Source organism: Zootoca vivipara, chromosome 9 (assembly GCF_963506605.1).
Source record: "Zootoca vivipara chromosome 9, rZooViv1.1, whole genome shotgun sequence".
Taxonomy (NCBI): Eukaryota; Metazoa; Chordata; class Lepidosauria; order Squamata; family Lacertidae; genus Zootoca; species Zootoca vivipara.
Genome location: NC_083284.1, coordinates 74,744,544 through 74,770,223, shown reverse-complemented (window position 1 = coordinate 74,770,223; position 25,680 = coordinate 74,744,544). Strand labels below are relative to the sequence as shown.

Sequence of the window (25,680 nt, the reverse complement as noted above, 5' to 3'; positions counted from 1 at the left end):
GCAGCTTTCTGAGCCCAGAAATTCATACAAAACAGGGTTGCAGCAAATTGCCCCCCCCCCCAAAAAAAACAAGTGCTCAGTTGCAACAGAGGCCTTCCTGTGCTGATGACTTGCATGCTTTTAAAGGTTGGTTTTTGATATGTTTGCTTTTTTCAATAATCCCTGCATCGCGTGCATTCGTTAGAAGAGAAAGCGAAAGGACAAAAACCACCACACGACCACAGATTTCTTCCACCTTCCCAGGGGAGGAAGAGAGAGAAATCCTCAGAAAGGAACACAATCCAGGCTATGCATCCCTCTTCGTCTTTTCCCCACGCCGTATCTCTGTGTGCCCTTCGCCCGATCACGCCACGCACGCGATGACGCCAGCCCGACACGAAGCCCTTTCCCCCAGTTCTCGCTCCGGAGGGGGCGGGGCTTGCCGGGCTTCGGCGTCTCCCGCTTGGCGGCATTTCCGGGTCGGGCGGGCTCTAGCAGCAGCGTCGCCGTCAGCTGGAAGCCGCTCCTCCTCGCGCGCGGCGCCGCGGCTCGAGCAGAGTTGACTATATATGGTCAAAGCCAGGGGGAGAGGGCGAAAAGCTGCGCGGGCGGGCGGGCGCTTCCTGGTTTGTGCAGCTGGGAGTTGACGTCGCTGCTGCTGCTGCTGCGGGAGGGAATTTGCAGCGCTGCGAAGCGGATTGTGCTCCCCCCCTTGCCCGCCCCCCGCACACCTTGGCCGTTCTACGTTCGCTGATCAGAGGCAGCAGCAGCAGCAGCCAGCCAGCCGGGGGAGGCGAAGATGCCACATGAGCTGAGTGAGTAGGCAGAGCTGCTCGGGCGCCGGGAGAGAGAACCCCCCCCCCCGCTCGTGTGCAGTGCATGCAAGCGGCGCTGCTGCAGCTTCCTCTTCCTCCTCCTCCTCCTGCTTCCTCCGAGGAGGAGGAGGGCGAGGAGCCTGCCTCGCCCATTTGCCCGCGCGGGTGCTTGGGCTCGCCCTTTCTCCTGTCATTCGGGGGCACGTTTCTGTAACCTCCCCAGGCTTGTGCATTCGAGGGAGAGGAGTTTGCAGGGAATCGGGAGGGGGGCATTTACCCTGGAAGAGGAAAGAGAGCTGGTGTATGTATGGAACGCCATCCAGCCTTTGCAAGCAGCCACGTTGCCCAGGACATTTTCCTCCTTGCAACATTCCCGTTTGCAATTGACCAAGTTAGGATGCGGGTGGTCTTTTCTCTGGTCGGGGAGTCTCCCTCCACCCCACCCCCCTTGAAGTCTCCTCCCCCACCCCAGTAAAATTTCCCCACTTAGCATTCAGCAACAGGTCAAATCGAAAATATGCCTATATCTGGAGTTATTTGCGCTCTTGTTTTTTGCTGGCCTCCCGTTGTTAACAGATTTGTCTTTTTCTCTTTCTCCCCCCCAAATTTGTAGAAAAAGTGTTTGCCAGTCTCCCACAGGTTGAGAGAGGCGTCTCCAAGATCATTGGAGGAGATCCAAAGGGCAATAACTTTCTGTATACGAATGGGAAATGTGTCATCATCCGCAACATTGATGTAACGTACCCTCATTTTTACATTGATTCTTCCTGATGGTTTTCTTTTTAAGCTTTAATGCTTCTCTGTTGCTGTTCTTATTGAGGTCAGGGATGTGTGACAATTTAGGAGGGCATTGGAGTGAAAGCAGAATGACTCACAGGAGCTGAGAATAACCAGAGAGAGCTGTTGAGGCTGCGTGTGGAAACGCCCTGAAATCTAACATGCTAAAGGCAGCATGTTTTAAATAAACAAGAAAGCTCTTAAAATACAAATAAAAGTGGAGTGGGGGGAAGAGATCAGTGGTATTATGAAGTATTTTTCTGTACTAAAGTAAATATGGAAAGCTTATAGAATGTTGAATGTATGAAAACATCCTATAAAAGTTAAAGGGTATTTCTTTTCTCCTGTTGTGTTTTTCCTAATCTGGTGAACAGCGTTGCTCAAATCCAGCATGTCTTTCTTGCTTGCTTCATGGGAATATCTGTGTTTTGTATGAGAATATTTTCATATTTGAAACCCAGTTAGTAGTAAAAAATAGCTCCTTTTTAAAGTTTTAGCCATGGGGTAGGATTACAGTTGCAAAATACTTTCTTTGCTTACTGTCTTAAGACAGGATTGTATCAAGCACTTCTGGGTACCTTAGAGCTATGATTAAAAGTAGAGCATTTGTGTTATAGTACCTACAATGTGGAATTGTCTTTCAGAGCTTTTAATAGTCTCCTGAGATCTATCTAGTATATATTTATTGACGCTTTGATAGGCCTACTTCCGTGTGACAGATCTTGAACCTGGTGAACCAAACTTTTTAGTTTTGGTAACAACTGGGAAATTCATCTTTCTCTCTTGTATCATTGAAAGCAATGTAGCAATTTGTTACATCGGAGGTTTCGTTGTGGTTTGGATTACTGGTACAGAACTCATGTGTGGGGAGTTGGACATTTTGATTGCTTACGGTATATTTCCTCTTTTAGGAAAAACACTAGTCATGGGAGTCATTTTAATTTCGGGTGTTGGCATCCACGTTCTAGAAACTAGAAATACATTTGGCAAAACTTTTAAGATAGGGCTGTGAGAACATAAGGAGAGACCTACTGAACCAGACCAACAGCCAGTCTAGTCTGGTATGCTGTTTCAGTGGCCAGCTGGATGCCTATGGGAGGCTCATGGAACATGAGCACAGCACCACTCTTCCCAATTGTTCCCCAGCAACAGGTGATTGGACGCATACCACCTCCAGTACTCGAGGTTGTACACTGACATCAGGCCTGGTGGTCATTGATATTTTTCTCCTTCATGTATTTGCCTAGACAATGTTGGTAGCCATTGGTACACCTTGCGCCCAGTGATTGAAATTAGCCAGGCACATTTTGCACCCGGCTTTCGACCACTTGTGGCAAAGTGAAGATGCCTGGGGGCCAGGATGGTGCCTCACATCTCCACCATCTGGAGGTGCATGCCTGCGGATCATTGGATCTTGACTAATACCCCATCCTGTAGAATTCTATCAGTTATATTTTATCTGCACAATCAGTGTATATTTCAGGAACCAAAATGCTTTTTCTGTGCTACCTGAGCCCCAGCAAGTCACCATTAAGAAAAGATGTTGGAATATAGGCCCAGGATCAAGGGACTTTTCTTCTTTAAGCTCTCATCGTTCTTAAACTAGCTCAAGGTTGACACCTGAACAAGCCAGATGTTTAACTGCGAATCAATCACAGTCAATCCGTCTAAGACTTTAGAGCCAAAAATGGCAACTAGACATTTTGTTTTGGTGAGTGTAACCTTGGTTTAAGGAGCCGTCTGGCACCTAGTTTATATATCTGAGTATCTAATAATGCTTGTGCCAGCACATTCAACAGCTTAGATATGTGCTCTGTGATGAACCTTCTTGCATCTGTCCTGGTCTTACCAAAATCATCATCCTGGTAGGGGCGGGGGCGGGAATTGTCCCCAGAGATACTGCATGCTCAAAATATTCTGTGCACCTCTCATTGTGAAGTGCGACAAGACCCTGTGAGCCCCTGTGGTCCTGGTGATCAAAAATCTTGGCTCACTACAAAATCTAGGGGGGGGGATTATTGACCCGTTGAAACCACTGCCTAATAAACATGGGTGGCCAGACACATAACTTGGGCAACAGATGTTTGTATTGTGCATAGATAGGAGCAGGAGGGCCATGCCTGTGGATTCGTGGACCAGAACCACCTCAGAGCATGGAGAATTTTATCTTCATTATACTTTGCAACAGGTGGGTCTTCTGGCACAGCTAGGATGGCCGCTAGTGACACAGTTGAGGATCGTGCAGGAATAACCATTGTGTTATTTCCTTTCACTTTAATTTGTATACCGCCTCTCTATGTTGCTATACACAAGGCGATTTACAGCAGCAAAGAACACACACCTTATAATAATGTGGTCCAATACAAAAAGCCATAATAAAACATAACTTTAAAATAGAACAACTTACATCAAATAAAGTAATATTCAACAATCTATTAGAATACAATACAGTGGTACTTTGAGTTACAAACGCTTCAGGTTACAAACTTCGCTAACCTGGAAGAGTTACTTCGAGTTGAGAACTTTGCCCCAGGATGAGAACAGAAATTGTGTGCTGGCGGCAGCTAGAGGCCCTGTTAGTGAAAGCACGCCTCTAGTTAAGAACAGTTTCAGGTTAAGAACGGACCTCCGGAATGAATTAAGTACGAATTAAGTTCGTAACTAGAGGTACCACTGTAGTAAACAGTAAAATTAACCCTCAACACAGCAAATAATAATTAAACAAATTCACTCTCAACAAATTCACTCTCAACAGAGGACGAGATGGTTGGACAGTGTTCTCGAAGCTACGAACATGAGTTTGACCAAACTGCGGGAGGCAGTGCAAGACAGGAGTGCCTGGCGTGCTCTGGTCCATGGGGTCACGAAGAGTCGGACACGACTAAACGACTAAACAACAACAACAACTCTCAACAATTACAATAAATAATTACTAAGCTGTGATCAATAAAAATAAGTGCAAGTCAAAATGCATAAAATACCACAATACATACAAAACCACATAAAAGGATCAAATTGAGAAACAAAGACACAGAACTTATAAACAGTTTTTTTAAAAAAATCCCCGAACTCTTGTCCCTTCCTAGCTGGGAGACGCTACTTGCTCAGCTGGACTTGATTGAGGGGAAGGCAAGGCTTTTTCTCCCTTCTTTGCACTTCCTCACTGAGGAAGCTGACTTCTGCTGAATTATTTTAGAGTCTTTCCATAGGTTTTCTTTGGGTGGGACTTTTCCAAACAACTTCCAGCCAGGAGCACTGTGGACTTTTGTTCTTTTAGTAAAGAACTTATTCGTTACTTAACCTATGATACCTATCTGAGACAGAATGAGGAAGAGGCATTCTGCCTACAGTTGGCTGCTAAGCCAATATCTCTTCTTAAGCCAACGAATCCATAAAATTCTCATTGCGTGCAACAAAGCCATGTTTTAAAGTGTATCCTCTCTTTTCTCCCATATCATCATTCCTTCTGACTTGAATCGATAGGCTGAGCAAATCCATTGCTGGATGTGGTCTAGAAGAGAAGCTGAATAGTTTCCTCATTGCTCATCTCTCAGCTTCCCAGAATGTGCTCAAAGGGCTTTACTCGTCCCAGAGTTGGCAACTCGTCCCAGACGCCTAGTGCAATGAAACCAATTGGCCTTGCTGGGGACGCTGTTTCTCAAAGCCACTTGGGCACAGAAGACTAACTATAGAATGTGTTTCTTCCCCTTTGTCTTTCACCAATGGCTGCCAACGGAAGCTACGAGCCTTTCCTACTACCCATTGCTTTGGATTTTGTAATGTTGATTTATTCTTCTTGACCTGGCTTTTCCCTCTGGTCTCTTTGACTTCTTCCCAATGAAACCCTTTTTAATTTTGCAGCCTGAGTGTATTTGTGGTATGCTCAAGTGATTGGGTTCCTCTCGCGTACCTAGGTTGCTTCATAATGCAAGAAACAAACGTGTCTCGGGGTCTATAAGGAATGGATGCTCCTTCACCCTGAGGAGCTAACTGGCTTGTATGCTGTGACCCATTGCTCCTAGCCAGGGTCAGCTGACTTTGGGGGTGGCGCTTCCATTTGTCAAAGGGCACAGTTTTGGGGAGCCCAGAAGAAAAACATTCAGGAAATCTAAGAATGTTGAGTCATTCAACAAACAGAAGGTGACAGATTATATTCAGCTTGATAACCATCAAGCTCCTTATGCTGTTGTCTCATCCATAATTGACAATTCAGATGTTTCTGTGCACCCCATTAAAGTTCTAAAAGAGTACAGTGGTACCTTGGTTTATGAACACAATTGGTTCCGGAAGTCTGTTCATAAACTGAAGCGTTCATAAACTGAAGCGAACTTTCCCATTGAAAGTAATGGAAAGTGGATTAATCCGTTCCAGACGGTCCGCGGAGTACTTAAACTGAAGCGTTCATAAACTGAGGCGAACTTTCCCATTGAAAGTAATGGAAAGTGGATTAATCTGTTCCAGATGGGTCCACTACGTTCGTAAACCTAAAATTCGTAAACCGAGGTGTTCATAAACTGAGGTTCCACTGTACTAGACAGCTCCACAAGGGCAACTGTAACACTGGATTACCCAGTTGCATGAATATTTTACTTCTGTGGCCTCCTCTGCCAGCACTAAGTTACAGAGCCAGTCGGTGGCTGTTGCAGGCATCTCTGGTTTCAGTCTTCCAAAAGAATAGACTGTGAATTGGAGGACTCCATAGCAGGATGTGTGTTTTAGGATTCAGCTAATCTTTTGTTTTCATAAGAGGGTCTGGAATCCTAACTATTGCTTTCAGAGATTTCCTGGTATCCCAACTGGTTTCGGTGACTTTTAAAGTGGGGTTCTCTTGCATGTGCTTGTGTGCTGCCTCTTGCTCAAAGAGCAGTTATGTACTACAGAAAGATGACCTTATTGTAGCCTTAATACTAGCCTTCAAATAAGGTGTTGACTTAATCAACAAAGAAGATACTTTGCTTCTCAGAAGTTTTGGCCTAATCCTATATAATAAAGTCCTTGTGTCCTTGGGTTTGCGCTAATTCGCACATGCCCCACGGACACAGGGACTGGATGAAGAGGTGGGACGTACACACACATGCTCTCTCTCCCCCCTCAACCCTCTGCCTCCCGTCCCCCTGTGGCGGAGGACCAAGATGGCGGCATCGGGCTCCGGGGCCGCCGCGGCGGGAGCCCGGTCCGGCTCCCGCCGCGGCCCCGAAGCCTGATGCCGCCATTTTCATCCGCCGCCTCCTCCGCCTCCTGACAACCCTACCTGGCCCGTGGGAGGAGCGGCGGGGCCGCGGCCTTCCCTCCCTCTCTGCGCTCGGCCGCGGGACACGACGGGAGAGCGCTTTGTTTAATTGCGTTCCCAGCGCGCCCCGCGGCCGAGCGCAGAAAGGGAGGGAAGGCCGCGGCCCCGTCGCACCTCTAGCACCCGTTTTCTTAATGGGCTGAATGAGACTAGTCAGTAATATTTTCTTCTCCTTCTGGAAACAGCAGCTATGGTAGGATAGGATAGGCGGCAATTTTGCTAGGGTATTTGCTTGTAGTCCTTCATGGTCAGTTGGTGTCTTTTATGAAAGCTCACAGGTGGGTGGCTTTTAGATGTGGATGTCTCATGAATGTTTTGACTCCATTGGCTCCCCTTTCCCCTTCTAAGGAGAGGTGGTCAGAGACAATGGGGAGTGGGAGAAGAAGTTGTTCGGCAAGTCTGAGGCAGAGAGGGGGATCCTGGTTCAGATCATCACCCTTAGCGGTGGTTAAGGTGCTCAAAAATGTGCTGGACTTGGGAGATTTTCTACTACATATGAGAAGAGGACAGTGAAAACTTCCACTGCGACTTCAGAAAAAGCCACAGCTGCACATTAACCTGTGGTTCTAACCATTAATTCAACTCTACGGTTCTATGATTCTATAAGTTAGGCAGGTTCTGAAACCATGGTTTGAACCTGGTTTGTTTGAACAAGCTGTTGAAAGGTAAACTGCTGCCCTCAAGTGTGAAGGGGAGTGTTGGGTCCAGGAATTCTTCTCTGCTTTACAGCTGTATCTGAACTAGGTCTGAGTATATGATGGCTAACCAGGGTTAGAAGTGTTTGCATCCAATAGCATAGGCAGCAGTCAAATGCCGAGCTCCTCTCCCCGCCCAGGCTGCATTTCAGAGTTTTTTTTACTTCTGAATCCAGACAAATTGTGGTTAGTTTCGAATTGTAGGATTGTAAGCATTGGAAGAGCCCCCAATGGTCATCTAGCCCAACCCCCTGTAATACAGGAATCCCAGCTAAAGCATCCATGACAGATGGCCATCCAACCTCTGCTTAAGAACCTCCAAGGAAGGAGAGTCCGAAGCCTCCCAAGGGAGTCTGTTGCACTGTCGGTAAGCTCTTGCTGTTAGAAGGTCTTTCCTGATGTTTAGTCAGAATCTCATTTCTTGTACAGTCATACCTCGGTTTAAGCACACTTCGGTTTGAGTACTTTCAGTTTAAGTACTCCGCGGACCCGTCTGGAACGGATTAATCCACTTTCCATTACTTTCAATGGGAAAGTTCACTTCAGGTTAAGTACAGACTTCCGGAACCAATTGTGTACTTAAACCGAGGTACCACTGTAACATGAAGCCATTGGTTCAAGTCCTACCCCCCCAGAGAAGGAGAAAACAAGCATGCTTTTGTGCAGGTGGTTCTTCCTGCCTAGGTGTCCCTATTGAAATTCATTATGTTAGTTTGGGCCCAGTTCTCCAATCTGATAAGGTCATATTGAGTCACGATTCTGTCTTCCGTGGCGTCTTCTTTGGCGACCCCTCGTAGCCAAGTAAGAGTCTTCCATGAACATGGTATGTCCGTAGGTGACTGTGGAGGCCAATTCTGGATCCACAAGTCCTTCCACAGTGGGGACATAGGTTTCCAGACAGGAGTTGATGGTGGTGAGGGTTTGCCGAATGTGCCCTCCTCTTAACAAGTTTCTTCCTTTTGTCCTGAGTTTGATTGTCTTCACAGTCCATGACACCTTTTTATAAAGGCTTCAATTGGAGCACTCACAGGCTAGTGTTTCCCAATTATTGGTGTTCATACTACATTTTTTTTAGATTTGTCTTGAGTCTTTAAACCTCTTTTGTTAACCACCAAGCATTACACTTTCCATTCTTAAGTTCGGAATAGAGTAGTTGCTTTGGAAGACGATAATCAGGCATCCAAACATGTTGATGTTGATAAATCATTGCTTCGACACTGGTGATCTTTGCTTCTTCCAGTACACTGACGTTTGACTGTCTTCCCAAGTGATATTTACAATTTTTCGGAGACACCGTTAATGGAATCTTTCGAGGAGTTGGAGATGGCATTTATAAGTAGTCTATGCTTCACAAGCAATACAGTAAGGTTGGTAGTACAATAGCTTTGTAAACAAGCATTTTGGTTTCCCTGTGAATGTCCCAGTCCTCAAACATTCTGCACTCTTGCAGAGCTCAGGGATTTTGGCACCAATGATGACCGTTGTGGAAAGATAACTGCTGTAGGAGAAGTGATCAACAGTTTCCAACGTTACACCATTGAGTTTGGTTTGTGGTGCTGCAGAGGGGTTTTTTGCTTGTTGGTGCAGCACTTTGGGTTTTTGGATGTTGAGCGATAGGCCAAGCTATTTGTAAGCTTCTGCGAAGAATACGTGGCATTAGCTACACCTCCCTGTTTGGTTTCCTCTGCTACATTGACGAGCTTCTCCTCAATTCCTCCATCCAAGTCAGCCATGCTGGCTGAGTTCAATGTGAGTTGGGAGTCCAACAGCATCTGAAGTAGCCACCACTGCTGTAGAGAAACAAGCCAACTTGGGAAGCTGTAGCTATGACCGTGACTTGTTTCCTTTAGCCATGTCCCCATGTTCTTTCTTAGGCTCCTCTCCAGAGGCTGCCTGCCCCTTTCTCCTTGGGACATTAACGCTTCCTGTGGGTGTTGTTGTTTAGTCGTTTAGTCGTGTCCGACTCTTCGTGACCCCATGGACCATAGCACGCCAGGCACTCCTGTCTTGCACTGCCTCCCGTAGTTTGGTCAAACTCATGTTCGTAGCTTCGAGGACACTGTCCAACCATCTTGTCCTCTGTCGTCCCCTTCTCCTAGTGCCCTCAATCTTTCCCAACATCAGGGTCTTTTCCAAGGATTCTTCTCTTCTCATGAGGTGGCCAAAGTATTGGAGCCTCAGCTTCACGATCTGTCCTTCCAGGGAGCACTCAGGGCTGATTTCCTTAAGAATTGATAGGTTTGATCTTCTAGCAGTCCATGGGACTCTCAAGCGTCTCCTCCAGCACCATAATTCAAAAGCATCAATTCTTCGGCGATCAGCCTTCTTTATGGTCCAGCTCTCACTTCCATACATCACTACTGGGAAAACCATAGCTTTAACTATACGGACCTTTGTCGGCAAGGTGATGTCTCTGCTTTTTAAGATGCTGTCTAGGTTTGTCATTGCTTTTCTCCCAAGAAGCAGGTGTCTTTTAATTTCGTGACTGCTGTCACCATCTGCAGTGATCAAGGAGCCCAAGAAAGTAAAATCTCTCACTGCCTCCATTTCTTCCCCTTCTATTTGCCAGGAGGTGATGGGACCAGTGGCCATGATCTTGGTTTTTTTGATGTTGAGCTTCAGACCATATTTTGCGCTCTCCTCTTTCACCCTCATTAAAAGGTTCTTTAATTCCTCCTCACTTTCTGCCATCAAGGTTGTGTCATCTGCATATCTGAGGTTGTTGATATTTCTTCCGGCAATCTTAATTCCGAGGTGTTCCTGTGGGTGAACTACCCGTATTTAAGTTATTGATTTACAACCTGCTTTTTATGAAGATCTTCCCAAAGTGGTTTACAAAATGCAGGCAAATATAATTTAAAACAAAGCATTCAAGTCGTGTGACTATTACAGTCAGCACAGAAAAAAACACAATAACCTAGGATGAGTTAAACAAAACAAAACCCAGATCACAACATCATTTCTACGGCTCAATGTATAATTAACCACTGAAGGCTGCAGGAAAGAAGTGGGTCATCAAGACCAGGGCTTTTTTCAGCCAGATCTCGCTGAAACTCAGTTCCAGCACCTCTCAGGTGGGCACCATTGCCATTATAAGAGAACAAGTTCATGGTGGGTTCTGGCACCTCTTTTTCTATGACAATAGCACTGATCAAGACCCATTCGAAAAGTATTGAGTCATGGGGCTTGTCCGATATTGCATGGAACTGAATCCAGAAATGGGGCAGCTAGAGCTTTGGCTTGGTGTGATCTGGTGCCCAAATTTCATAATGACGGTACAGTGGTACCTCGGTTTGCGAACGCTCGCTCGCCGTTCGCTCGCTGAAGGCACGCTTCTGCGCGTGCGCAGAGCACCGATAGAGCGCTTCTGCGCACGCACTGCACAGATCGCTTCTGCGCATCCGACGCCGCGGAACCTGGATGTAAACACTTCCGGGTCCACGGCGTTCGTAAACGGAGGTAGGCGTAAACCGAGGTTCCACTTGTCACTGTGCGTCATCAAACCACAGATTTGTCCCCTCTTGCCTCAGCATATCGTTCTCTTCCTTTGTCTGTCAACTTAACTGCTCACTAAACTGAGAACTAAAGGGTGGTATATAAGTCTAATAAATAAAATAATTGTTCCATACAGAGATGTAAAGCATCATTATTTGAAATTGATAGTGGTATATTATAGCAGTAGAACTTGGGTATCTTTGCTATATATCTAGCAAGCTGTGTGTGCGTGGACTGGGCAGATTGCGTTAAATTTCCATGTGTGGACCTTGAGGGATACTCAGCAGTGTGCTGCTGATTCATTGGAACTCTGACACCGGCTTTGGTACTGCACTCTCAGACCTGCCAGTCCAACATTTCATCTCTCTATGGCACTGTCGTGAATGTAAGAAAATAGAATATTAAACTCTGGTTCATATCCCAGTGTGGCATCATGGGAATGGAAGAAACTCCATGGTTTTCTAGGAAAGCAAGGTGGTCCCTTTAAAACGACCTCTTCTCTCCCTCCCCATCCTGTCTCTAAGGGGGTGATTTAATTACCTAAGGCTGCAAAAAGGCCAGAGCTGTTATCTGATTAGCATCTGGGGGGAGGATGTGGAATGGGTTAGAAAGGATCATGCCACCTCTCCACCTTAAAGTGCCTGGTACATGTCCATGGGAGCTTTGGGAGTTTCCCTCAGTTATTTCAAGGTCCATTATGGGAGTCAAAACACGGACAGCTGTGTGTGGACCATGAGTTACAGTTCGCCCATATTGTTATTGGTGATTTTAAATTACCCCGTGGTAAATTAGAATAAAGATACCTGGCTTTGAGATGTAAACTTGCACTTTGCAACTTGCAACTTGGCCAAAGCAACATGGCATCATGCAGTCTGCGGGTCTGTGTGTGTGTGTGTGTGTGTGTGTGCGCGTGCCTGAGGGCACTTGGCCACTTTGAAACCAACTTCTGATCTCTTGCTGTGCTTCTGAAATGCTAATGGTTCATATGTACCTTAGACAGAAATACTAAATACTGTTTTTATTTTATGCTTGTAACTTTTAAAGAAATGTGCACTGTTTTAAGCTGTCTTACTTTACAATAAATCCTGGAAACGGACTTTTGCTTTTCTGTTTTGGGGCTTTGCTGAGGGGAAGCTAAATTCAGTTCCTAAGCCACTTAGTCACCTACCACATTGATTGAACTTCTGCCTGCCTCATGGTAAAGTGAGTCGGAGGTTGCAACTAAAAAACCTTACCTGTTGAGTTTCTGTCTGTGTCTCGATAGTGAGACTGAGAGCCGTGCAACCTTGTAAAAAGCGGAGGATTCCTTCCTTGGTCCCTCCCCTATGGGTGCTTGGTGAGAACGGGGAAGTGGTGGCAGTCCCACCTTTTTGTTTTGTCTAGTTTTGCAAAAGCGAAAGCCACTCTTGCCTTCCTTGACCAGTCAGGAAGACTGACTGAGAGGGTCAAAGGGCGATGAAACCAGACAGACACTGAGACTGCAGCCTTGACCAAGAAACTCAAAACTGGAAAAACATTGTCCTGATAATCTCGTTAGATGTTGGCGCATCCACTAGTACCATTAATCATGAGGTGTTGGTGACATGGCAGCTCTCTGTGGGGCTGTGTTCCAGTTATCTGGCTTCTGATTGGAAGGGAGTTCCCATAGCTGAAGATGGATGCTTGCCGGTTGTTCTTTTGGACCGACCTTTGGGCTTCTGCTGAAGTCCACCTTGTTTCACTCCTTCTCTCAACATGGTAGTCGCAGATAACTTTTCTGATTTCTCTTATCAGTTGAGAGGGACTAGGAGCAGCAGATGGGAAGCTTCCTCGAATTCTTACATGAAAATATAACTCTTTTATAGAATCCAGCGATTGCTGACATCTACACTGAACATGCTCATCAAGTTGTTGTTGCCAAGTATGCTCCCAGCGGCTTCTACATCGCATCTGGAGGTATGGTATTCTACTAGTATCCGTGTTTGCATAGTGCAATCTTGCTATTACCAATTTTACTCCAAATGGGGCCCATTTATAATCTGTGGTGGAAATCCTATGCCATTTTAGGTCATAGATTTCAGTGGGCCGAAGTGTGCCTGCCTCAGTATTGGCTTGTGGTCTACAACATTGCTTAATATTGCCATTGAATGTGCCTCTCTTAATAGTGTACTATGAGGGCTAAGAGACTTGAGGCAGGAATCTGGAAATCTCTGGTTTGAATCGTGAGTCTGCCACAAACTCACCCGATGGTTGTAGGCAGGCCGCAGCACCCACCTGCAACCTGCAATATTGGGATAGTGATACATAACTAACTATCTTACAAGATTGATGCAGTATAAGGATTTCAAGAAGAGAATGTATTTCAAGTCCTTTAAACACTCTAAAGCAACACATAAATGTTTGTGAAATGGTTATGCATTTGTTTCCAGATAGAACTTGTTTGTTTTGAGCCTAAAAATGAGGTCACTTTTCAAAAGCTGTAGCAGTTTTCCATTTCCCACCATGAAGATGAGTTTAAAACCCTGCAAAGTGCTTTTGCATATACTGCCAGGAATTCTTCTCCTTGCCCCTTCTATTTTCCCAGGAGTGCAATACTCTCAGCTGTTCTGCCTCAGATGTTGTGAATGTAGCCTTAGCTGTGTTGGGCACACTCAGCATTAAAAATGGATTCTGTGAGCGCTATAAATTATGCAAATTAAGCAGCTGGTCATGGGGGAGGGCCAGGACACCCAAGTCCCACCTCCTACAAATTAAGAGATGTTGCTTGCTCCCCTTGGCTTGTAAGCCAATGTTGCAAACATACCTTTGGCATATTCCCAACCACAATGGCTAGAAGTTTGCTTTTAAGAAAAGGCCAACTTTCAAAAGATAACATTGTTCACACATTTTGCAGTTGTGTAGAATCACAGAACACACAACATCCAGGATATAGTTAATTTTAGATTCAATACTCGGGGGTGGCGGGGGGACGTAATTTCAAGAGATGTGGTCTCTTGTGCTTCATAATACTAGCTTGCTCTTTACTTGATCTGCATCTTAACTCTCTCTAGACCTAAATTTGAGGCTTAGTTAATAATAACCCTGTGCATGGTGATTTTCAGTGGAAAGCAAAATTAGATGAATCCCTGTGCTGAAGGTACTTGCAGTCTAAATTCTCAAATAACTCGAGGAGGAAGCAAACTTTTTTTTGGGGGGGGGTGTATTTTCCATTTTGTCAAAGATAGTTGCACGCTAAAACTGTATGAGTGTTTAGAAGCATGTGAACATGGTAAGAAAGCTTTGACCTGGCCTAGTTCCCATTAGCAATATTTGACTTTGTATTATCACACACTTTAATCAGTGATACGTGGTTTCTTATGAATTCCTTTGATGTCCATACAGAAGTAGCATTTTCCCGAGATGGTTTTTACTGAGTTTCCAATAAGCACAATCCTAGGGACCAACAGACATGCATGGTTTCTCCGAACTCCATACATTTCACAACTTCCGGTAGGACAACTGCCCTGTATCAAGAAGAGGAATTGGCTTCTGGCAGTGATCTCCAGCCTCCACTAATGTCATTGGATGTCACACCAGCAGTTAAAGGCCCTTTGCTGCTTTCCAGCAGTACTGAGAGCATGAGGAGTTTAACTCCTCTCTTATTCCTGGCAAGTGCAAATGCCTTGGCTTGTTATGCTATAGTGAGATGCATTTGAACATGGCTGTACATACGGAATTTTGTTTGCTTGCTATCTTTCCACAGTTAAAACCATGCTCAAGGCAGCTTACAACCTGAAAAAGATGTAAAATTACAAACTTAACAAGTAGTCATAAACAAAAAAAAATCAAAAAGTACATGATTCAAAGTTGAGCCATTTGAACATAAATCATAAGAAGATCTAAAATAATGATACAAAAGTTAATATCGACAACAGCAACAAAAGCCCTCTAAACAATACTCCAGTCCAAGAGTCTGTTCAGCACCCTTGGCTTTTGTAGCTGGAGTAAAGTTGAGGCATCCTATATAATAATATGCAAGTGTCTCTGCGTCCAGTCCCTGTGTCCGCGCTACTGCGCATGTGCCCCACGGACACAGGGATTGGACGCAGAGAAATATCTCGGTTGCGTGCCCAGGACACTCTCATGCGGCGCCGGAGGCTGTGCTAGCGGGCCGCTCCCAGCGCCGGCCTCCATGGGCGCCTAGAGGATCCCCGCCGCCCCGGCTTCGGCCCCGCGACAGCCATGGGCGCCCCCGGAGCCACCTTCGTCACCAGCCTCCGTTGTTCTGGCGAAGGAAGGAGGCGGCGACAGTAACAGCAGCAGCGGGACTTCCGGGTTGAACGCGAGCGCCGGCGGCAGCGGGAGAGATTTCTCCCGTCCCTTTGAAGGCTTCTGGGGGGGTCTGCAGAGCGCGCAGCCCCCCAAAATTTCAGGTAGAGCGACCTGAAAACCTGGTGACCTGGCAGATATCCATTTTGGACCTCCCTTCCCTCCCGAAGAGCCCTAATAAGGGCGTGAGAGCGGGGAAGGTGGCAGGCAAGGATACGGCAGGCACATTGCTTTCCTTCAGAGGAGCAGCTCCGATGTTCGCCGGTGGAACAGCGTTCAACTTCCTTCCAAATTAAGATCAAAACAGCTGGATTTGGCCACAGTGAGTAAAATCTGAAGTTTAGCAAGATTTTTAAGAGATTTGGTCAGCGGGAGAGCCTTTAAAACGGAGGTCGGGCTTATTCCCCCCCTGCGGTAGCGCTGAGAGCAAAGACAAGCCTCTGCAGTGAACTGTTTAAAGAAGGACTTTGTAACTTATATTTCTTGGACTTTTTGATACCAAAAGAGAGCAGGGTCTCCAAAATAACCCTGCAATATCAAGTTAAAATTGTTGAAGGATAGCTTCAAAACCCTGGGAACGGGACTCCGGCACTCTAGCCAGAAATGCTATTGTGACGTCAGAGAACAATCAGCTCATGAACTCTTGTTCACCCTTTGACAGGCTTTGATCTGACTGCAGCCTTTCTGTCAAAGGAATAAAGGTCAGTTTAAGGCTAAATCTGCAACTTTCTAACCCAAAAAAGCCAGGAATCTTATGCTACAATATTACCCTTGTTAGAACTGTTTCAATTTCCACACTCAGGCCCTGGAAGTAACACACTCAGGCCCTGGAAGTAACAATTTCCACACTCAGGCCCTGTTTCAATTTCCACACTCAGGCCTATGGAAGACTCCCAAAGTCATTTTTTGAATTGATAGAGAATTTTGATCTAATCGACACATGGAGATTGAAAAATCCATTGGAAAAAGACCAAACTTTCTTCTCAAATGCCAAACAATCGTGGAGTCGTCTCGACTACACATGGATTTCAAGAGAATTGGGACCGAGGATAAATAATGCGGAAATTTGCCCAAGAACATGCTCCGACCACAATGCTGTACTTTTGGACTTAAAAACATCTCTTTAGGGTACTTACAGATGGAGAATGAATGATGCCTTATTGAGAAATGAGAAAATCTTGAAAAAAACACAAAAAACAATAAAGGACTATTTTGAGATTAATTTAAGAACAACTGTCAGTAAGAAAGTTATTTGGGATGCCAGTAAAGCTGTAATGAGAGGATTTCTGATTCAACAAAATGCAATCAAGAAAAAAGAATATAATGCAAAGAAAGAAAAGATTTGGAATCAAATGAAAGAAAAGGAAAAGAAGTTAAGATCCAACCCCAAGAACATACAGATACAGAAAGAGATCAAGGCATTACAAGGACAATTTTCCCAGTTAATGAATCAGGAAATAGAATCTAAAATTAAATGGATGAAACAGAGATCCTTCGAATCAGCGAATAAATGTGGAAAATTACTGGCATGGCAATTGAAAAAAAGGCAGAAGCAAAACACCATCACATATCTCGTTCAAGATGGAAAACATCTGGAGCACCCGACGGAGATCAGAAAATGCTTTCAAAAATATTTTAAACAATTGTACAAACAAGAAAAACAAGATAAAGATGAATTGGAGCAATTCTTGGACAAACACGGTTTGCATAAAATCCCAGAGGATAAGAAAACCCTACTTTCGCAACAGATAATGATACAGGAAGTGGAGCAAGCTATACAACAAATGCAATTGGGCAAGACCCCAGGACCGGATGGTCTCACAGCTACATATTACAAAATAATGAAGGACTGGATAGTCCAACCTCTGAAAGACTTATGCAATGAAATCATGAATGGAGGAGAGGCCCCCGAGTCTTGGAAAGAGGCCTATATCACACTGATACCTAAACCGGACATGGATAGAACTTAAGTAAAGAACTACCGCCCAATCTCCTTGTTGAATGTGGATTACAAAATATTTGCCAGTATTCTGGCTTCCACACTGAAAAAGGCCCTATGAGACTTTATACATAAAGATCAAGCCGGCTTCTTGCCAGGAAGGCATATGAAGGACAATATTAGGAATGTTGTGGACATCTTGGAGATGCTGGAACAGAAAATAAATAAAAAAGCCGTGCTAATGTTTATTGATGCAGAGAAGGCCTTCGATAATATTTCTTGGGCATTTCTAAAAAAGAATTTAGAAAAAATGGAGGTGGGCCAAAACTTTTTGAGCGGAGTAAAAGCGATCTATTCAGAGCAAAGAGCAAAGATAATTGTTAACAATATGGTCTCAGAGGACATTAAAATCGAAAAGGGTACAAGACAAGGGTGTCCCCTCTCACCCTTGCTTTTTATAGCGGTTCTGGAGGTTTTGCTCAACAAGATTAGAAAGGACGATGAAATAAAAGGAGTGACTGTAGGGAAGAAACAATACAAACTTAAAGCCTTTGCAGACGATCTTGTCCTGACATTAGAGGATCCAGAGTCCAGTGTGCAAAGGGCTCTGGAAGTAATTCAAGAATTTGGAAAGGTAGCAGGTTTTAAATTGAATAAATCAAAAACCAAAGTTTTAGATAAGAATTTAGATAGTAAGGAAAGAGAAAAGTTACAGGAAGCGACTGGTTTATCTTTTGTTAAGAAGGTAAAGTACCTTGGTGTTAATATGACTGCAAAAAATCTGTATCTATTTAAAGATAATTATGTGAAAATGTGGAATGAAGTGAAAAAGGATTTAGAAACCTGGACCAACTTGAAACTTTCTCTGTTGGGCCGCATAGCTACTGTTAAAATGAATGTATTGCCAAAGATGTTGTTCTTATTTCAATCGTTGCCAATAGTTGAGAAGTTGGATTGTTTTAAAGAATGGCAAAAGGTTTTGTCGAGATTTATATGGCAGGGGGGAAAGCCAAGAATTAAATATAAGATACTTACTGATGATAAACAAAGAGGTGGCTTTTCCCTGCCAGATTTAAAGATTTATTATGAAGCAGCGGCCTTTTGCTGGTTGAAGGATTGGTTTTTGCTGGAAAATTCAGATGTTTTAGATTTAGAAGGATATGACAATGTTTATGGCTGGCATGCATATGTACCGTGTTTCCCCTTTTTTAAGACGTAGCCATAAAGTAAGCCATGGCAGGATTTTTAAACATTTGTGAAATATAAGACATACCCTGAAAATAAGACATACCTCCATGCCGTGTGGAGCGAGACCGCAGAGGGCCCCAGCCAGCCAGCGGGACTCAGAACGCCGGCTGCAGCAGCAGGAGGCCTGCCGGCTTGGTGCCTGGAGCCAGCTGCTGCTGCAGCGGCGAGCGCGCAGAGCGCCCGAGCCAGCGGTCTTGCCTCCGCCCGGCCGAGGAGGCCTGCCGCCCAGAACCGGTGGCTGCAGCGTGGAGCGTGCCAAGCGCTCCGCAGCATCGAGCGCTTGGAGCGCTCTGTCGGGCCGGGCGGAGCGCTTGAGCCAGCGGCCTCCGCTTGGCCCGACCGAGGAGACCTGCCTCCCTGCCGCCCAGAAGTGGCGGCTGCAGCATGGAGCGCGCCGAGCGCTCTGCAGGACTGAGCGCTTGGAGCGCTCTGTCGGGCCGGGCGGAGCGCCTGAGCCAGAGGCCTCCGCTTGACCCGGCCAATGAGACCTGCCTCCCTGCCGCCCAGAAGTGGCGGCTGCAGCATGGAGCACGCCGAGCGCTCTGCAGGACTGAGCACTTGGAGCGCTCTATCGGGCCGGGCGGAGCGCCTGAGCCAGCGGCGTCCGCTTGGCCCGGCCGAGGAGACCTGCCTCCCTGCCGCCCAGAAGTGGCGGCTGCAGCATGGAGCACTTGGAGCGCTCTGCAGGACTGAGCGCTTGGAGCGCTCTGTCGGGCCGGGCGGAGCGCCTGAGCCAGCGGCCTCCGCCTGGCCCGGCTGAGGAGACCTGCCTCCCCGCCGCCCAGATCCGGCTGCTGTAGTGTGGAGCGCGCCGAGCGCTCTGCAGGACTGAGCGCTTGGAGCGCTCTGTCGGGCCGGGCGGAGCGCCTGAGCCAGCGGCCTCCGCTTGGCCCGGCCAAGGAGACCTGCCTCCCCGCCGCCCAGAACCGGCAGCTGCAGCGTGGAGCACGCCAAACGCTCCGCAGCGCCAAGCACTTGGAGCGCCCTGCCGGGCCGGGCGGACCACGTAAGCCAGTAGCCTCCGGATCGGCAGAAATCAGGGGCCTGGGTGGGAGGGCGACTGGGGTGTGCCTTTTGGATACTTGCATTTTCTTTCTTGTTTTCTTCCCTTTTTGCAATGTACAGAAATGCAAACTATATCTTATCATCATCACTATTATTACAATTTCACCCCTCCGTTTCTTTTCTGTGTGTGTGTGTGTGTAATTGTGGAACCCTCCCGGCCAATTGAGAAATGCACAGACGTCTTTCTTTAGTTCTTTACAACCATTGAACTCTGTTGTCTGTTTAAATTTCACATTTAAAAAGGAAGATAACTGGGTAGTTTCCTTTTCCTTTTAAAAATATTATCTGCAGCAAAGCAGAAATGGGCACAAGAAACAGGAGGTGTGGACCTTTTGGGTTTGCTTTTCTCAGGGTTCAATCCAACCCCACCTTCCCCAGCTGCCGCCTCCCCACCTTTCCTCCCCAGATCGGCTCTGCCCCATCGTCACGTTGCTCTTAGGCATTTTGCTCAAAGCGTAGCGGATGGGGAGGGCTAAGGAGAAGATGTTCATCCAAGCCAGGCTTTCAGGTGCTGCTGGACTCCAACTCCCAATAGCCAGCATGGCCAGTGGTTGGGGGTAATGGGAACTGCAGCCCCACAGCATCCGGAGGGCTGGGGGGTTGCTCTGGAACTTCTCTCCCTCCCTCCTTTTCCGTCTCTTTCCCCTCTCTTCAGACACTCATGTGCTGCATCTGCTTTGGGGTAACTTGATGGTAGAATTTGGGCTAGATGACAGGTAATTAAAAAAATAAGACACCCCACTGAAAATAAGACACCCTGTGTTTTTTTGAGAAAAAAAAGTTATAAGACGGTGTCTTAAAAAAGGGGAAACACGGTATGGTATGATAAATTAAAGGCCCATAGAGGCTTTAAAACACATATAATAAGAAAATCACTGTATAGTGTTTGGTCCAGGTATAAGGATTTGCTAGAAAGAAAAACACCTAAATGGATTTCACCATTAGAGGCCAAGGTTCGTAAAAGAGTAAATATGGAATCCAGTTGGCCGAAATATAGAGATTTGTTGATTCAAGAAGGAGACCAATTTAAGTTAAAAACTTATGAGGAATTGAAATGTAATTTAAATGATTGGCTCCAATACCATCAGATAAATGAAGTGTTCAAAGTTGATAAATTAGTTGGTTTCCAATCAGAGAAGTCAAAGTTGGAAACAGAATTGCTAGAACCCATGTCGAAAATGCTTTCCAGAATGTATAAATTACTGCTAGAGTGGCATACAAAAGATGAACAAACAAAAAACGTGATGATTTTGTGGGCGAAGGATGTGGGACACAATATTATGATTGATGAATGGGAGAAATTGTGGAATGTGAATATAAAGTTTACTACGTGTAGTTTATTACAAGAAAATCTAATGAAGATGATGTACAGATGGTATCTTACACCAGTAAAATTAGCAAAGATTTACCACAGTCATGATAATAAATGTTGGAGATGCAAGAAAGAAGTAGGATCCTTTTACTACATGTGGTGGACGTGTCCACTAGTAAGTGACTTCTGGAACAAGATTTATAATGAACTTAAGAAAGTGTTTAAAAACACATTTGTTAAAAAACCAGAAGCATTTCTAGTGGGCATTGTAGGGAAGGAAATTTTAAAGAAAAATGTACCTTTCTTTATGTATGCTACAACGGCAGCGAGATTGCTAATTGCTAAGAACTGGAAATTACAAACATTACCAACGATTGGCAGATGAAGATGATGGCTGAGATGACCGGCAGAATCCGCAACCAGGGAGAAGAAGCGATGGAAGAAGAGTGGAAAGATTTTAAATTATATCTTAAAAAATATGCTAAAGTAAATTATTAAGATAGAAATTAAGTGTAAATGAACTGTGGAAATTTTTCATATGTAAGATGTTAGAGGAAAAATAGGATTTATATAAGTGATCAAAATGATATAGAATTTGCTAATAATAAATTCAACAAAGGACCACAGGGAGGGAAACCCGAGGGGGTCTCGATAGACAATGTGAAGGGATTAAGGAATTAACAATTCGATTTTGTATTTCTAATTTTGTTTTTTGTTTTTTTGTTTTTGTAATGTTTTTTTAATGTCTTTTTTCTGTGCTTTTTTCTCTTTTGTATTTTGGAAAACTTTAATAAAGAATATTTTTTTAAAAAAAAGTAACAGCAGCAGCGGGAGCAGCCCGGCCCGAGCATGCCTCACCTTCCCTGGCCTCTGCCCGTCCTGAGCTCCGCGCCCTCAAGGGGCCGGCCTCCATGGGCGCCTAGAGAATGCGGAGCAGCAACGGAGGAGCCCGTGAGAGGAGCGGCGAGGCCGCGGCCTTCCCTCCCTCTCTGCGCTCGGCCGCAGAGCACAACAGGAGAGCGAGTTTGTTTACTTGCGTTCCCAGCGCCCCCCGCAGCCGAGCGCAGAGAGAGAGGGAAGGCCGCGGCCCCGCTGCTCCTCTCACATATCTTCTAGCGCCCGTTTTCTAAACGGGCTGAATGACACTAGTTTGAACATAAATCATAAGATCTAAAATAAAGATACAAAAGTTAATATTAACAACAGCAACAAAAGCCCTCTAAACAATACTCCAGCCCAAGAGTCTGTTCAGCACCCTTGGCTTTTGTAGCTGGAGTCAGTCCGGGCCCAGCCCTGGAAAAAGGCCTGCAAGGCAGGGTTCAGGTTTTCCAGGACTGTCAGCCAAGATCTAAACAAGATCTAAACATGCAAGACTTCATACATGTGTGCCTCCACTCCATTGGAGGGAAGAGGATTGTGTCGATTCTTCTGGGATTCTTTCTTGGCTTACTGGCATTCGCAACCCCATTGTCTAACTTAAACCTAAAATCAGAAGATTTGGCTATTTTGAATGTGAAGCTTATTCTTGAATAGTCTGAATTTGTGCAGCCAGTAATTAATGGGAAAGACATTATCTCGGTAGATACTGTTCTTTTCAGGCACTGCTGTCTTTCTCTGCTGAGCTCCAAACTGTCAGATAGATAGAAATGACTCTTATTTATTTAGTATTCTTTCAAGCTCCTTGGAGAGCTTAGAGACCACCTTCTTATTAGACTTCAAGATGCTGCCTGCACAGTGATAGGGAAATGAGAACCTTGGTTTCACGAACAAGTGCCGTGGCCTCCATTTTAGCAGGCAGCTATTGCATAGATCAGGAAACCCAAGGAGGAGGTTAAGCAAGCTACTGTCAAAACAGGAAAGCTACTGTGTTGAATTGCAATGGCTCTTCCGGGTTTTTTGCAGAGGCCTTTGGAGAGCCAAGCACATTTTGGTTACTTGGTGCATGATTTTAGAAATAATAGTCCCAATAACGTTTTGAAAAGGGGACTTTAGAAATGTAGAAATGCATGCATGCCTTATGAACAATCACAAATGAACGCTCCTTAAGAAGTAGAGGTAAAAAGCAATTGAAAATTAGATAATACAGCTTAGCATCTTGATTCGGGCACAAAGATCTAAGTCAGGTATAAAGATGGAGGGTTGGATGGGTTGGAATTTCATTGTCCTTCTGCGTAAGGGAGGGGCTGAGATTCAGTGGAGGCTCCGACAGAAGGTGAGGAAGGAAAGATAATTCTTGCCAAGCTCTTCCTGCAGTCAAGTTTTCAGGAGAAGGTATGGACAATCTCCTAGGCAAAACCAAGAGCAGTGGTGTGCACATAAGCCCTGCCTGAGTGTGCCTAGGTGTGCAGGCTGCTCTTCAGATCTTCGTGCAATAAGTGCAAAGGTCTGAAGAGGATTTTAAAGTCTCCCTGTAATCCCCTAATAAGTCAGGGTCCCCACTCACAGAGAGGCCTCTAAGTGGTTCAGTCGAACATGCTTAAATCCTCTTAAGGCTTTCTGTGCTAATCACATGCCTGGAGATGTTGTGGGCGGGACTTCTGCCGATGTCCCTGCCCCACATCCTTGGTTTTGCTCATTGCATGTTCAGGCAAATGTAGTCAGCATTGCATTTGCACACAATCAAACACCTGCAGTTTCTCCGCAAAACATTTATAATAGTCGCCACATCATTGTAACTGTGGTTTGCAGAAAGAGTTTAGCATTCCTAACGTGCACCCTGGCAAGTTCTCGCACGCCTGAAGATTTGAATTATGGCAAAGTGATGGTTGTGCGGCAACTAGGTCTTGCTGGAATGGTGACTTTATGTGTATTGCTGTGCTGTGACAGATATTTCCGGGAAGCTTAGGATTTGGGATACCACGCAGAAGGAACATCTATTGAAGTATGAATACCAGCCATTTGCAGGAAAATTAAAAGACATTGCATGGACAGAAGACAGCAAGAGGCTTGCCGCTGTCGGGGAAGGAAGGGAAAAGTGAGTAGAGAATCAAAGTATTAAATTTTGCACATTCCTGCAGGAGAACTTGGCTTATTCTTGTGTTTTAATTTCCAGATTCACAGTTGATAGCTGATCGTTTAAGAGCTAGAGATCTTTTAATAGCTCACATTCTTGGAAACCATTTCCACAAGGAAGCCACATGGTTTCTAAATGGCATTGAGCAGTAGCAGGAGTTCTACATGTGTAGTGGTCCGAGTGTAAAGCAGGGGTCCCCAAACTTACCTGGCTTTGGGCCAGATGCCCGCCGCGCCGATTGCGTGGTGGGCCGGAGGGTGGGGGAGCGCGCGCCCATGCGCAAACGCTATTTCTGGCACACTCCTGTCCTGGAAAGCACTGGAAATAGCTTGTGTGCATGTGCAGAAGCCTGCTCCGACCCGGAAGTACACCGGAAATGACGCTTGCGCGTGCGCACAAGCTATTTCCGTCGCTTTTCCGAGTCGGAAGTCGGCAGCCGCGCCGGTAAGAGCGGGCGGCGGCAGTCCTCGGGGGCCGCATAAAAGAGCCTCGGGGGCCATATGTGGCCCCCGGGCCGTAGTCTGGGGACCCCTGCAGTAAAGGATCCCACAATCCAAGGGAACCTGCATTCAAGCACCTCCTAATGAAAGTGCTTCTCAAAATTCTCCAAAGCCCTGGAATGCAGCACGAGAAGGGAAGGGTTGGCACGAGAACTGCTTAAAAGGTGCAAGCATCATTGCCTCCTCTTTCTAAGCTCGGCCTGATCCTTAAAGAGCATTTAAGATTATTAACATTGATAATCTTAATGGATAATGCCCAGCTTGTAGAGCTTCTCCCTGGAATGAAAGGCCACTGCTGCCGCAGCGTCTCAAGGCACAGAACAAAACAGAGTATCAGTTTTATAGAAATAAATGCACCTCAGCCCACACTTCAGTAGAGCTCCAGCCAACCACTTCTTCAGAGATCTTTCACCTTCATGGTTGCGGTTCTGCTGCAGAGTATTCCGAGGTGAATGTATTTATACTGCGTTTCGTCCTGTGCCTTGGGATGGCATAAAACCTCTTTCTCCCTTCTGTATAGAGCAGGAAACTCACTGAAAATAAGGCTCATTACTGCTTATTTGGCAGCACAGTCGTATTTTGATTCTCAGACAGAATCTGTTCCGGAAATCCGTTCAACTTCTGAAAATGTTCAGAAACCAAAGCGCAGCTTCCAATTAGTTGCAGGAGCTTCCTGCACTCAATGGGAAGCTGTGTCGGACATTCGGCTTCCAAAAAATAGTTTGCCAACCGGAACAGTTACTTCTGGGTTTATGGCGTTCGGGAGCCAAAACGTTCAAGAACTAAGCTACGACTGTAAATAAAACTCTTGCCTGTTCAGCTCTTGTATGACATGGCTTGTGCGATAAAATGATAGGAACAGTCTCTAAAATTCAAAATAGCTTCAGATGACTGATGCTTATTATATTTTTGTTACTTTAGTTGTTACAATTGTGTTTTAATTATTGCCATCTTGCGTTTTACCATATGTGCACTGCTCTGCACGAGGGAAGGGAGTATATAAATAAAAATATTAGTGTTGCTTTTTTATCAGTACACGAAGCAAGTGCCCTATTTCGTTGCATTATTTGTTTATGCATAATAGGCAAAGCATTTGAATGCCATAGGGCAGGCATCCCCAAACTGCGGCCCTCCAGATGTTTTGGCCTACAACTCCCATGATCCCTAGCTAACAGGACCAGTGGTCAAGGATGATGGGAATTGTAGTCCAAAACATCTGGAGGGCCGCGGTTTGGGGATGCCTGCCATAGGGAATGAAGCTAAAA

At 45.5% G+C, this 25,680-nt stretch overlaps 1 protein-coding gene across 1 annotated transcript in view; it reads left to right on the top strand.

Annotated features, from left to right (window-relative positions):
• Positions 1-588: 588 nt before the first annotated feature.
• Positions 589-25,680, top strand: part of WDR1 (WD repeat domain 1) — a 41,232-nt gene continuing 16,140 nt past the window's right edge. The window contains exons 1-4 of the mRNA XM_060279067.1: positions 589-794; positions 1,408-1,529; positions 12,896-12,986; positions 23,729-23,876. Of these exons, the coding sequence (XP_060135050.1) occupies positions 779-794; positions 1,408-1,529; positions 12,896-12,986; positions 23,729-23,876 (377 nt within the window). The 5' untranslated portion in view covers positions 589-778. The remainder of the gene's footprint in view (positions 795-1,407; positions 1,530-12,895; positions 12,987-23,728; positions 23,877-25,680) is intronic.